This window comes from Heptranchias perlo, chromosome 43 (assembly GCF_035084215.1).
Source record: "Heptranchias perlo isolate sHepPer1 chromosome 43, sHepPer1.hap1, whole genome shotgun sequence".
NCBI lineage: Eukaryota > Metazoa > Chordata > Chondrichthyes > Hexanchiformes > Hexanchidae > Heptranchias > Heptranchias perlo.
The window spans coordinates 5,260,053-5,274,943 of record NC_090367.1 but is presented as its reverse complement, the minus strand read 5'-3'; the positions used below and the strand labels follow the sequence as shown (position 1 = coordinate 5,274,943).

General features: G+C 47.7%; 1 protein-coding gene across 3 annotated transcripts in view; it reads right to left on the bottom strand.

Moving 5' to 3' along the window:
* The window catches only part of LOC137306462 (ependymin-like), a 45,951-nt gene that overhangs the window by 13,831 nt on the left and 17,229 nt on the right, over positions 1-14,891 (bottom strand). The window contains exons 1-4 of one of the 3 annotated variants that reach the window (XM_067975689.1): positions 8,135-8,243; positions 6,450-6,565; positions 5,568-5,660; positions 3,364-3,398 (exon numbers count right to left, since the gene is read on the bottom strand). In XM_067975689.1, coding sequence (XP_067831790.1) covers positions 3,364-3,398; positions 5,568-5,643 — 111 coding nt within the window. In that variant the 5' untranslated portion in view covers positions 5,644-5,660; positions 6,450-6,565; positions 8,135-8,243. Of the gene's footprint in view, positions 1-3,363; positions 3,399-5,567; positions 5,661-6,449; positions 6,566-7,800; positions 7,842-8,134; positions 8,244-14,891 lie in introns of those variants that run through there. The other 2 variants (XM_067975690.1, XM_067975691.1) reach the window with 2 other exon arrangements.

Genomic DNA, 14,891 nt, shown 5'->3' with positions numbered 1-14,891 from the left:
GCTTGAATAAAGGAGACTATGATGGTATGAGAGCGGAATTGATTAAAGTGGACTGGGAAAATAGATTAAAGGGTAAGACGGTACATGAGCAGTGGTGTTCATTTAAAGAGTTATTTTACAACTTTCAAAAAATATATATTCCACTGAGGAAAAAAGGGTGTAAAAGAAATGACAGCCATCCGTGGCTAAGTAAAGATAGGATAGGATAGTATCCGACTAAAAACAAGGACATATAAGGTAGCCAAACTTAGTGGGAGGATAGAAGATTGGGAAGTCTTCAAAAGACAGCAAAAAGTAACTAAAGGATTGATTAAGAAAGGGAAGATAGATTATGAAAATAAATTAGCAAAAAATATAAAAACAGATAGCAAGAGTTTCTACAGTTATATAAAAAGATAAAGGGTGGCTAAGGCAAACGTAGGTCCCTTAGAGGATGAGACCGGGAAATTAATGGTGGGAAACATGGAGATGGCAAAAATGCTGAACAAATATTTTGTTTCAGTCTTTACGGTAGAGGACACTAAGAATATCCCAACACTGGACAAACAGGGGGCTCTGGGGGGGGGGGTGGGGTGGAGGAGCTAAATACGATTAAAATCACTAAGGAATTGGTACTCAGTAAATTAATGGGACTCAAGGCAGATAAATCCCCTGGACCTGATGGCTTACATCCTAGGGTCTTGAGGGAAGTGGCAGTAGGGATTGTGGATGCTTTGGTAATAATTTTCCAAAATTCTCTGGACTCGGCAAAGGTCCCGGCAGATTGGAAAACTGGTAATGTAACACCCTTATTTAAAAAGGGTAGTAGGCAGAAGGCTGGAAATTATAGACCAGTTAGCCTAACATCTATGGTGGGTAAAATTTTGGAGTCTATTATTAAGGAGACAGTAGCGGAACATTTGGATAAACATAATTTAATAGGACAAAGTCAGCATGGCTTTACGAAGGGGAAGTCATGTCTGACAAATTTGCTTGAGTTCTTTGAGGACATAACGTACAGGGTGGATAAAGGGGAACCAGTGGACGTAGTGTATTTAGACTTCCAGAAGGCATTTGACAAGGTGCCACATAAAAGATTATTGCTCAAGATAAAGAATCACTGGATTGGGGGTAATATTCTGGCATGGGTGGAGGATTGGTTATCTAACAGGAAGCAGAGAGTTGGGATAAATGGTTCATTCTCGGACTGGCAACCAGTAGCCAGTGGTGTTCCGCAGGGGTCGGTGCTGGGTCCCCAACTCTTTACAATCTATATTAATGATTTGAAGGAGGGGACCGAGTGTAACATATCAAAGTTTGCAGATGATACAAAGATGGGAGGGAAAGTAGAGAGTGAGGACATAAAAAACCTACAAGGGGATATAGACAGGCTGGGTGAGTGGGCGGAGATTTGGCAGATGCAATACAATATTGGAAAATGTGAGGTTATGCACTTTGGCAGGAAAAATCAGAGAGCAAGTTATTATCTTAATGGCGAGAAACTGGAAAGTACTGCAGTACAAAGGGATCTGGGGGTCCTAGTGCAAGAAAATCAAAAAGTTAGCATGCAGGTGCAGCAGATAATCAAGGAGGCCAACGGAATGTTGGCTTTTATTGCTAGGGGGATAGAATATAAAAACAGGGAGGTATTGCTGCAGTTATATAAGGTATTGGTGAGACTGCACCTGGAATACTGCATACAGTTTTGGTGTCCATACTTAAGAAAAGACATACTTGCTCTCGAGGCAGTACAAAGAAGGTTCACTCGGTTAATCCCGGGGATGAGGAGGTGGACATATGAGGAGAGGTTGAGTAGATTGGGACTCTACTCATTGGAGTTCAGAAGAATGAGGGGCGATCTTATTGAAACAGAAAGATTGTGAAGGGGCTTGATCGGGTGGATGCGGTAAGGATGTTCCCAAGGATGGGTGAAACTAGAACTAGGGGGCATAATCTTAGAATAAGGGGCTGCTCTTTCAAAACTGAGATGAGGAGAAACTTCTTCACTCAGAGGATAGTAGGTCTGTGGAATTTGCTGCCCCAGGAAGCTGTGGAAGCTACATCATTAAATAAATTTAAAACAGAAATAGACAGTTTCCGAGAAGTAAAGGGAATTAGGGGTTACGGGGAGCGGGCAGGAAATTGGACATGAATTTAGATTTGAGGTTAGGATCAGATCAGCCATGATCTTATTGAATGGCGGAGCAGGCTCGAGGGGCCGATTGGCCTACTCCTGCTCCATTTCTTATGTTCTTATGCAGCAGAGTCCCTGGGAGAGTGTCCGTATCAGCAGACTCCCTGGGAGCGCGTCCCTATTAGCCAAGTCCCTGCGAGTGTGTCAGTATTAGCAGAGTCCCTGCGAGTTTGTCCGATTCAGAAGAGTCCCTGGGAGTGTGTCCGTATCAGCAGAGTCCATGGGAGCGTGTCCGTATCAGCAGAGTCCCTGGGAGCGTGTCCGTATCAGCAGAGTCCCTGGGAGTGTGTCCGTATTAGCAGAGTCCCTGGGAGTGTGTCCGTATTAGCAGAGTCCCTGGGAGTGTGTCCGTATTAGCCGAGTCCCTGGGAGTGTGTCCGTATTAGCAGAGTCCCTGGGAGTGTGTCCGTATTAGCAGAGTCCCTGGGAGTGTGTCCGTATTAGCAGAGTCCCTGGGAGTGTGTCCGTATTAGCAGAGTCCCTGGGAGTGTGTCCGTATTAGCAGAGTCCCTGGGAGTGTGTCCGTATTAGCAGAGTCCCTGGGAGTGTGTCCGTATTAGCAGAGTCCCTGGGAGTGTGTCCGTATTAGCAGAGTCCCTGGGAGTGTGTCCGTATTAGCAGAGTCCCTGGGAGTGTGTCCGTATTAGCAGAGTCCCTGGGAGTGTGTCCGTATTAGCAGAGTCCCTGGGAGTGTTTCCGTATTAGCAGAGTCCCTGGGAGTGTGTCCGTATTAGCAGAGTCCCTGGGAGTGTGTCCGTATTAGCAGAGTCCCTGGGAGTGTGTCCGTATTAGCAGAGTCCCTGGGAGTGTGTCCATATTAGCAGATGACTCTGGCAGTAGATCAGAATTTGCAAGGGGATCATGTGGATTGGTCAGTATTTGCGTGGGAGTCTTTGGTGTCAAATATTGTCTGATTGCGCTCCTGTGAAGCGCCTTGGGATGTTTTACCACATTAAAGGCACTGTATAAATGCAAGTTCTTCTCACTTAATGTGCTTTGATTTGTTCTGGCCTTGGGAGAGCGATATTTCTGCTCTGTCCTCTCCTGTTTAGATCCATTGGCTGCCAGTCTCTGTAATGCTGCGCAATAGGGAGACCCAACCATACAGGGGTGCAGGCTCAGGGGACCAGCTCCCCCGCGTTTAGTTTGAGTAACGGGACGCACACAGGACGTGCACTGTCGATACTCACAATAACCTTATTACCTTCCAGGAGCTTTGGCGGAGCTGTGGGATAAAAAGGGAAAGAGAATGATCAGTGAGAGCCAGTGAGAGTTCATTGGAGAGGTAATTCTCCAAGTTTACAGTCCCTGGGTATTGAGGCACACAGACCATTCGGCACAACTGGTCTATGTTGGTGTTTATACTCCACCCGAACCTTCTCCCGCTGTAATTACCTCTTCCTACCCTGCCACCCCCCCCCGTATCCCTCTATTCCCACCCTGGCCCCCCCCACGTATCCCTCTATTCCCACCCTGCCCCCCCCGTATCCCTCTATTCCCACCCTGCCCCCACCCCCGTATCCCTCTATTCCCACCCTGCCCCCCCCCCGTATTCCTCTATTCCCACCTTGCCCCCGCCCCCGTATCCCTCTATTCCCACCCTGCCGCCGCCCCCGTATCCCTCTATTCCCACCCTGCCCCCGCCCCCGTATCCCTCTATTCCCACCCTGCCCCCACCCCCGTATCCTTCTATTCCCACCCTGCCCCCACCCCCGTATCCCTCTATTCCCACCCTGCCCCCACCCACGTATCCCTCTATTCCCACCCTGCCCCCACCCCCGTATCCCTCTATTCCCACCCTGCCCCTCTGTTCCCTTCTCCCTCATGTTTCCATCAAGCCTCCTCTTAAATGCATCAATATTAGCTGCTTCAACCGCCCCATGTGGCAGCGAGTTCCACATTCCCACTACTCTGTGTAAAGATATTCCTCCCAAATTCTTCACTTGATCTATTAGTGACTATCTTATATTTATGCCCCCTTGTTGTCGGCTGTCCCACAAGTGGAAACAGTTTCTCCTCATCCACCCTATTTGAACCACTTCATAATTTTAAAGACCTCCTTCAGGTCTCCTCCTTTCCAGAGAGAAGAGCCCCACCCTGCTCAAATTCTTGTTAGTTCCATCCTCTCAATTCTGGCAACATCCTTGTGAATCTTTTCTGCACTTTCCCCATTCCTTCAATAACCATTTTTTTGTAGTATGGAGACCAGAACTGCACACAGTACTCCAAGTGTGGTCTGAACAAGGTCCTATATAAATTTAACATTACCTCTCTGACTTTATATTCTATTCCTCTAGAAATGAGCCCTTGTAGTTTTATGGCCTCATCAACTTGTATTGCTATTTTGTGATCCCAGCCCCCTTGAGATAAATTCCATTAGCCTTTTTGATTACTTTTTGTACCAGTGCGCCAGCTTTTAGTGATGTGTGTATCTGGGACACCCAATTCCCTTTGCTCCTCCACAGCTCCTCGTCTCACCATTTAGAAAACATTCCAATTTGTCTTCCTTGGATCCAAAGTGGATGACCTCACATTTCCTCACACTGAACTCCATCAGCTACAGTTTTGCCCACTCACTTAGTCTGTCTAACTTCCTGCTCCCATCTACACAACTTACACTGTCTCCTAACTTAGACCACCATGTGTGCAGGGCAGGCTTGATAGACCAGCTGGTCTTTAACTGCCCATCATTTCTGAAGCACCGGTGTGGAAGGCGGCATCGTCAGAACAGATACGATGGAGACGGAGAAACTGGGAGAATGGAATAGAGTCCTTATAGGAGGCAGGGTGGGAGAAAGTCTAATCGAGTTAGCTGTGGGAGTCGGTGGGCTTGCAGTGGGTAAAGTGGCTTTGGGAGAGTCGCAGATGTTGATCGGAAGAGACTGGACAAGAGGAGAAAAAACTGAGTCGAGATAAGAAGAATTTAGTTCTGTGAGGCAAGAACAGGCTGAAACGATAGAATTACCAGGGCAGTCCCATTTGTGAATCTTGGGAAGGAGGAATGGTTTGTATTCCCTCAATCTAATTGAGGTATTTAAAATGATAAAGGGATTCGATAGGGTAGAAACAGTGAAACTATTTCCTCTGGTGGGGGAATCCAGAACAAGGGGGCACAATCTTAAAGAAACGTATATCGGGGATGTGGGGCATGGAAAGCAGCTCCCCATGATTTTCAATCCAATCGTTGGGTTGGGGACACTCATCACAGTGCCCAAATTCCTGATAGCCATTGTGCAAAACTATTTGCAGGGAGTGCTAATGTGAAATCCGCCCCCTTAATGGACGGTCGCTCCCGAAACGTTGACCTACCTCTTCTCTCTGAGGCTGGGCCTTTCCAGCCATTTCCGTTCTATTTCCCTGGTACCTGGTGTAACACGATATAAAGTGCACTTACAGCAAGGTTCAGGTTTGCCTCCTTCAGTCACCAGGAAGGATAAGGAGCAGATGGCGAGAGCAGCCAGCAGCTTCATGGTGTTACGTTGGGTATCTGATTTTCAAATCATATGGATACACAAATAAAAACAGCATTAGGATCCCTTTTCTTGTGATTAACTCCATTCTCTTCCGTTAAACACCTTGTTCAATGTCGTCTCAATGGCTCTGGAGGAACGGATCTATCACTGAGCCATAGAAACCAGGGCCATGGTTTTGATGCCCAGTCTCCACTCATCTCAGCCGGAGAGGCAATAAAAGTGCTACAATTGGCCTCAGTGCCGCTGGGTTTGACAGGGGAAGAATGAGCCCGAATTCATCCATCCCCATACTGGGAAAAGGAAGAGTCCGAGCAGGATCGGGCTCAGCTGTGATGCCCTACACGGTACAATGACCCGTTGACTCCCTGTTGTTTTGGCACCGCTGGCGGCCGTGCCTTCAGCTGTCTCGGCCCTAAGCTCTGGAATTCCCTCCCTAAACCTCTTCTCCTCTCTCTTCTCCTTTAAGGCGCTGCTTAAAACCTACTTCTTTGACCAATATCTCCTAATAGCTCCTTCATTGGCTCAGTGTCAATTTTTGTCTGATAACACTCCTGTGAAGCACCTTGGGGCATTTTACTACGTTAAAGGCGCTTTGTAAATGCAAGTTGTTGTTGACTGTGGAGCCATACCCCAGCAACGGTCAGCACATGCAGGGCGAAGGGAAGACGGTAAAACAAAGCTCCATTTAAACAATGCTAGCAACAAATTCTGAAAATGGGAAGGAAGAGGTTAATACAGTCTGAGTAGCAGAATGCTGTACGAGGTTTTGAAGCTTAATAAACTGATTTACGCTCCACACTCACCTAAGATTCAAACGACTACGATGCTGTCACACCACTGAAGGTCAGGTTCAAACTGTTCCGAGACTTTGTACCTTCTGGTAATGGGGTAAACATCAGGTGACAGATCACTTGTGTAACTGGATACAAAGGAGACGTTGTTTACAACACAAGAACAGAACTGATTTGTGATAAGAGTTTCGTGTGTAACGTCAAGGATAGTCACTGGGATCTGACAAAGTCCCTGGCACAAATGCTTCTGGCGATTATGGGGGGGGTTTTGGACAGGGGGAGGGGAAAGGTGATGGGATTCACATTGGGGCAGTGGTTTCCAATCTTTTCTATATGGGGCCTGCAATTATATATATCAACATATGCCCCGGGACACCCCGCGAACAGCGGCACGCTCCCCGGGACACCCCGCGAACAGCGGCACGCTCCCCGGGACACCCCGCGAACAGCGGCACGCTCCCCGGGACACCCCGCGAACAGCGGCACGCTCCCCGGGACACCCCGCGAACAGCGGCACGCTCCCCGGGACACCCCGCGAACAGCGGCACGCTCCCCGGGACACCCCGCGAACAGCGGCACGCTCCCCGGGACACCCCGCGAACAGCGGCACGCTCCCCGGGACACCCCGCGAACAGCGGCACGCTCCCCGGGACCCCCTGTAAATACTGACACACACCCAAAGATCCCCTGTAAATATGGACACAATCCCGGAGATCGCCTGTCAATACTGACACACTCCCCGGGACCCCCTCTAAGTACTGACACACTCTCAGGGAACACTGTCAATACTGACACACTCCCCGGGACCCCCTGTACATATCGACACACACCCAAAGATCCCCTGTAAATATCGACACACTCCCGGAGATCGCCTGTCAATACTGACACACTCCCCAGGACCCCCTCTAAATACTGACACACTCTCAGGGAACACTGTCAATACTGACACACTCCCACCCCCTGTAAACACTGACATAGTCCCGCGGACCCCCTGTAAATATCGACACACTCCTGCGGACCCCCTGCGATTATCGGCACGATCCCGAGAACCCCCTATAAATAATGATACACTGCCAGGGTCCTCCCTGGGACATCTGAAATAGTCCATTGCCTGCTCCCTGCTCCTCTCCGGAATATCTGGCATTGCCTGCTCCCTGCCCCTCTCCGGAATATCTGGCATTGCCTGCTCCCTGCCCCTCTCCGGAATATCTGGCATTGCCTGCTCCCTGCTCCTCTCCGGAATATCTGGCATTGCCTGCTCCCTGCCCCTCTCCGGAATATCTGGCATTGCCTGCTCCCTGCCCCTCTCCGGAATATCTGGCATTGCCTGCTCCCTGCCCCTCTCCGGAATATCTGGCATTGCCTGCTCCCTGCTCCCTGCTCCTCTCCGGAATATCTGGCATTGCCTGCTCCCTGCCCCTCTCCGGAATATCTGGCATTGCCTGCTCCCTGCCCCTCTCCGGAATGATTCCCAAATTCCGCAACCTGTTGTAAATCTGGACTAGCCCCTCCTTTCTTCCGGTTCTCTCTCTCTCCAGGGGTGGGGAGTGTTTGTTTTTGCCCGTCTATTGGTCTGAGGCACGTTCCCTCCTCCAGCCTCCGCCGGACGGTTCCCTCGGCGAACATTTTAAAGTTTGAGATTTTATTTTTTGTCTTTTTTTCCTCGGTGAAAGTTACATTGTGTCAGTTTCACTCACTGATTCCCCGGATCCTCGCTGCCCCGGTGCTTGCAGTCCGCCTCTCTCCGCCACTCCCACTCAGCGCGGGTAGGCGCACTGCGCAATGCACCGTCCGCCTTCCTCAATCAATCCGCTCACTGATCACACCCGCAGCCCATTGAGAGCTCCCTGCTCCGACACCAGCTTCCAACACACCCCATACCCTCCCTCACTGAGCAAACACAGCTCAACACACCAATAATCATCCCTCAATGAACCGATACAGCCCCTTACCTCATATCACCCCATGTTAGTAGCTCAGTAATACCATTCCCTCAGACCACTGAATAACCCCAGCATCAACCCTCCAATAGCATTCCTTAAACCACAACCACAACCCTCTTGGACCATTCCCTCAAAGTCAACCTGTAACACCACCAATCTCCACCCCTACATTAATCCACCAATCCCCACCCCAACATTAATCCACCAATCCCCACCCCAACATTAATCCACCAATCTCCACCCCAACATTAATCCACCAATCTCCACCCCAACATTAATCCACCAATCTCCACCCCTACATTAATCCACCAATCCCCACCCTTACATTAATCCACCAATCCCCACCTACATTAATCCACCAATCTCCACCCCGACACCTCCAGCCATTTCTATTTTTTCTCTCACTCTTCCTTTCCTGAGGCTGTTGATCCCTTCTTGGTTTATGTTTTTAAGGGCCCACTCGCCTACCAGTATCCTGTTGGAATGGCTATTCTTAATGTGGGAGCCTTGACGAAGAATGCTGGTGAGCCTATCCAGCTGCAGGCACTGGAGTATATCTTACCTCACATTCAGCAGATTGATGTTTATATTTGCAAGTCTGCAACAGACTTATCTTGGCTCTGGGTTGTTTTTAAAACAAAAGGCATTTTTCCTGAACAGGTCGTTATCGTGACTCCGAATCTCCTACCAGGAGGACCAGAGCACTGCCGTTCGTCTGCCTCCTAATGTCTCCTTCTTTGGCTCTATATAAATGCAAGTTGTTGTTGTTATGGAAGTTCCCTCTACACTGTCCCATCAAACACTCCCAGTGCAGCTTTAGCACGGGTTAGATAGAGAGTAAAGCTCCCTCTACATTGTCTCATCAAACACACCCAGGGCAGGTACATCATGGGTTAATTACAGAGTAAAGCTCCCTCTGCACTGCTCCAAAATGTGCCTCAGCCCCAACCTGAGAAAAGATCCCCTGATTCACAGAGTGACATCTTCAGTTTCCCACACACCAAACGACCTGCGAGCTCTGTGGATGGGATTAACAAATGGGGCCGTTCTGTTCTCTCATCCTTGCAGGAGGCACAGAGGGGAACTTTCACCCGATCAGCCTGAGCTGAATTGCCGCTCGTCACCCAGAAGTGAAAAAGACCAGCGTCTAACACACTGCACCGGCCAGTTCCTTCAAAAAATATCTCATATCAATACCCAGCTTTGGTTTAACTTATATCTCAGCCACCCAGGGTACTTCCTGCCCCTGCAGGCCACTCGAAGCAGCGAGACTGCCTGTCTGAGAACCAGAACAGTCGGAGGGTGAGACTGCCTCACCCCACCCCGACAGGCTTCAACATGGTCACATGGTGCAGAACCCAACTCGCAATGATACAAGACTCACCAGTTATTACAGAACTAAAAGGGGAAGGAAACACATATTCTTAGTTTTGGTGCCTTCAATTAAATTTGCCTTGTATGAAAGTTAATTTTGTAATGTGACAGCCAAGCCTCTAAGTGTCATTGAGTGACAGTGGTGACAATGTGTGTTTCTGGGAGAGGTGAGTGTGAAATGCTAAGCTGCACTTTCCTTCCTCCTCAACCAGCAGCCCCTGAGCAAGACAGCAAGCGACACCAGGGCTTGTACTTTCTAGTCAGTCTGAGTTGGTCACTCTCTCACCTCGGAGTCAAGAGGTCATGGGTTCAAGTCCCAATCCAGGCCAACAATTTCCAGTGCAGTGCTGAGGGAGTGCTGCATTGTCGAAGGTGCCGTCTTTCGGTGGAGACGTTAAACCAAGGCCCCGTCTGTCCTCTCAGGTGGACGTAAAAGACCCACAGCCACTATTGGAAGAAGAGCATGGGAGTTCTCCCGGGTGTCTTGGGTCAATATTTATCCCTCAACCAACATCATTAAAACAAATTGTCTAGTCATTATCTTGCTGTTTGTGGGAACTTGCTGTGCGCAAATTGGCTGCCGTGTCTCCTACGTTACAACAGTAACTACACTTTAAAAGTAATTCATTGGCTGTATAGTGATTTGGGACATCCTGAGGTTGAGAAAGGCGCTATATAAATTCAAGTACAGGTTAGTTTAATCAAAAGACACCAATTTGTCACTATACAGGTTGCTGGTCAGCCCACATCTGGAGTACTGTGTCCAGTTTTGGTCCCCACCCCGACACGGTGGGTGATATCGTGGCCTTGGAAAAGGTCCAGAGGAGAGCTACAGGAGTGATTCCTCGCTTAATGAACCTCAGCCACTCAGATAGGCTCAAAGACCTTGGTCTATTTACTTTAGAGAAGCTTAGACTTCGAGGTGACCTGAGAGAGGTCTGTAAAAGAATTAAAGGGCTGGATGGTGTCCCTATTGATGGAATATTCGAGTTTAACAGGTGGCCGAGGACCAGGGGACACAAGTTTAAACTATGGAAGAGTAGGAATAGACTGGATGTTAGGCAGTTCTTCCTTTTCCAGAGAATAGTGAACCTCTGGAATACGTTACCGGCTGGTGTGGTGGGTGCTGACTCTCTGTTTCCAAGAGGGAGCTGGACCGGTTCCTGACTGGGGCAGTGATCGCATCATCTAGAAGGTAAGCGTCTTTATAGATAACACTTGGTCCATGTGATCTCCTGAACTGGTTTTGATCGCCTGAGGGAGACAGAGAGGAATTTCCCAGATGTTTTCTCGCTGAATGGGCCCTGGGTTTTTTTCCCCCTCTCCCTGGTGATGGAACACGGAGGGTCTCGGTGCTTAATTACTTGACCGTATAGGGCAGGCTCGATGGACCAGCTGGTCATTTCCTGTCCGTCATTTCTCTGTGTATCTTGACGAGAAAGCAGCCAATCTTATAATACATCAAAGACAAAAACTGTCACAATGCCAAGCTTGGGTTTTGAAAGTCTGTAGGTTTTAGGAATAAGGGACGTCTGAGGGAGGTAAGGAATGTGGTAAGTAGGGAGCTATGTCATGTTTTAAACCACAGATTTGTAATTAGAGATGGCTGGTCCCTTTAAATCTGATTTACTGCAGACTCTTTGTATAAACCACATCCAGTATGTGTGATTAGAAATCCTGTGACCTGGAAGTAGTTGAAAGACTTGAACACAGGTGAGAAGGTCTCACATGGTGTCTCTGAGGCAGAGGGGGGTTGATTGATTGCTCCATTCCCAGACAGAGAGATGTCTTGGGCCTTCCCTTTTAGCTTGCCAGTTCTTCTTGTAACTTGATTGGAGCTGGTCTTAAGGACCTCTGTGGGGTCATTCCAAATCCCCACGGACAAGAGTTACAGTACGGACACTAGTCCGGGTTTAGTAAAAGAAAGAAAGAATTTGCATTTATACACCACCTTTCACGTCCTCAGGACCTCCCAAAGCGTTACCACAAATAAGTACTTTTGAAGTGTAGTCACTTGTAACGTAGGAAATGCAGTAACCAATTTGCACATAGCAAGGTCCCATAAACAGCAATATGATACTGACCAGCTCATCTGTTTTATTTTTAGTGATGTTATTTGAGGGATAAATGTTGGCCAGGACACCAGGGAGAACTCCTTGTCTTCTTCGAAATAATGCCATGGGAACTTTTACATCCACGTGAGGGGACAGACATGGCCTCAGTTTAACGTCTTATCCAAAAGATGGCACCTCCAACAGTGCAGCACTCCCTCAGTACTGCACTGAAGTGTCAGCCTAGATTATGTCACAGTAAACGAAGAGGTAGTTAAGAAACTAGATGGGCTAAAAATTGATAAAGAGGAGGTACTAGAAAGGTTAACTATACTTAAAGTAGATAAGTCACTAGGTCCGGATGGGCTGCATGGTTGCTGATGGAAGTAAGGGTGGAAATTGCGGAGGTACTGGCCGTAATCTTCCAATCATTCTTCGATAGGGGGGTGGTACTAGAGGACTGGAGAATTGAAAATGTTACACCCTTCTTCAAAAAAGGGTGTAAGGCTCAACCTAGCAACTACAGGCCACTCAGTTTAACCTCGGTAGTAGGGAAACTTTTAGAAACAATAATCCGGGACAAAATTAACAGTCACTTGGACAAGTGTGGGTTAATTAAGGAAAGCCAGCACGATTTGTTAAAGGCAAATCATGTTTAACCAATTTGATTGAGTTTTTTGATGAGGGCAATGCGGTGTATATGGACTTCCAAAAGGCATTTGAAAAAGTGCCGCATAATAGGCTTGTCATCAAAGCTGAAGCCCATGGAATAAAAGGGGCAGTGGCAGCATGGATCCAAAATTGACGAAGTAACAGGAAACAGAGAATAGTGGTGAACGGTTGTTTTTCAGAGTGGAGGGAGGTATACAGTGGTGTTCCCCAGGGGTCGGTACTAGGACCATTGTTTTTTTTGATATATTTGCAGATGACACAAAACTTGGAAGTGTAATGAACAGTGAGAAGGATAGTGATAGACTTCAGGCTGGTGGAATGGGCGGACACGTGGCAGATAAAATTTAACGCAGAAAATTATTTTTTAGAAGTTAGAAGTTACAACATGGAAACAGGCCCTTCGGCCCAACATGTCCATGTCGCCCAGTTTATACCACTAAGCTAGTCCCAATTGCCTGCACTTGGCCCATATCCCTCGATACCCATCTTCCCCATGTAACTGTCCAAATGCTTTTTAAAAGACAAAATTGTACCCGCCTCTACTACTGCCTCTGGCAGCTCGTTCCAGACACTCACCACCCTTTGAGTGAAAAAATTGCCCCTCTGGATCCTTTTGTATCTCTCCCCTCTCACCTTAAATCTGTGCCCCCTCGTTATAGACTCCCCTACCTTTGGGAAAAGATTTTGACTATCGACCTTATCTATGCCCCTCATTATTTTATAGACTTCTATAAGATCACCCCTTAACCTCCTACTCTCCAGGGAAAAAAGTCCCAGTCTGTCTAACCTCTCCCTGTAAGTCAAACCATCAAGTCCCGGTAGCATCCTAGTAAATCTTTTCTGCACTCTTTCTAGTTTAATAATATCCTTTCTATAATAGGGTGACCAGAACTGTACACAGTACTCCAAGTGTGGCCTCACCAATGCCCTGTACAACTTCAACAAGACATCCCAACTCCTGCATTCAATGTTCTGACCAATGAAACCAAGCATGCCGAATGCCTTCTTCACCACCCTATCCACCTGTGACTCCACTTTCAAGGAGCTATGAATCTGTACTCCTAGATCTCTTTGTTCTATAACTCTCCCCAACGCCCTACCATTAACGGAGTAGGTCCTGGCCCGATTCGATCTACCAAAATGCATCACCTCACATTTATCTCAATTAAACTCCATCTGCCATTCATCGGCCCACTGGCCCAATTGATCAAGATCCCGTTGCAATCCCAGATAACCTTCTTCACTGTCCACAATGCCACCAATCTTGGTGTCATCTGCAAACTTACTAACCATGCCTCCTAAATTCTCATCCAAATCATTAATATAAATAACAAACAACAGCGGACCCAGCACCGATCCCTGAGGCACACCGCTGGACACAGGCATCCAGTTTGAAAAACAACCCTCGACAACCACCCTCTGTCTTCTGTCGTCAAGCCAATTTTGTATCCAATTGGCTACCTCACCTTGGATCCCATGAGATTTAACCTTATGTAACAACCTACCATGCGGTACCTTGTCAAAGGCTTTGCTGAAGTCCATGTAGACCACGTCTACTGCACAGCCCTCATCTATCTTCTTGGTTACCCCTTCAAAAAACTCAATCAAATTCGTGAGACATGATTTTCCTCTCACAAAACCATGCTGACTGTTCCTAATTAGTCCCTGCCTCTCCAAATGCCTGTAGATCCTGTCCCTCAGAATACCCTCTAACAACTTACCCACTACAGATGTCAGGCTCACTGGTCTGTAGTTCCCAGGCTTTTCCCTGCCGCCCTTCTTAAACAAAGGCACAACATTTGCTACCCTCCAATCTTCAGGCACCTCACCTGTAGCGGTGGATGATTCAAATATCTCTGCTAGGGGACCCGCAATTTCCTCCCTAACCTCCCATAACGTCCTGGGATACATTTCATCAGGTCCCGGAGATTTATCTACCTTGATGCGCGTTAAGACTTCCAGCACCTCCCTCTCTGTAATATGTACACTCCTCAAGACATCACTATTTATTTCCCCAAGTTCCCTAACATCCATGCCATTATGAAGTGATACATTTTGTTAGAAGAACGAGGAGAGGCAATATAAACTAAAGGGTACATTTCTAAAAGGGGTGCAGGAACAGAGATCTGGGGTATATGTGAACAAATCGTTGAGGGTGAGAAAGCAGTTAAAAAAAAGCAGACGGGATCCTGGGCTTTATAAAAATAGAGGCATAGAGTACAAAGGCAAGGTGGTTACGATGAACCTTTATATAAAAAAAAACTGGTTCAGCTACAACTGGAGTATTGTGTCCAATTCTGGGCACTGCACTTTCGGAAGGATGTGAAGGCTTTGGCGAGGATGCAGAAAAGATTTACTAGAATGATTTCAGGGATGAGGGACTTCAGTTACGTGGATAGACTGGAGACGCTGGG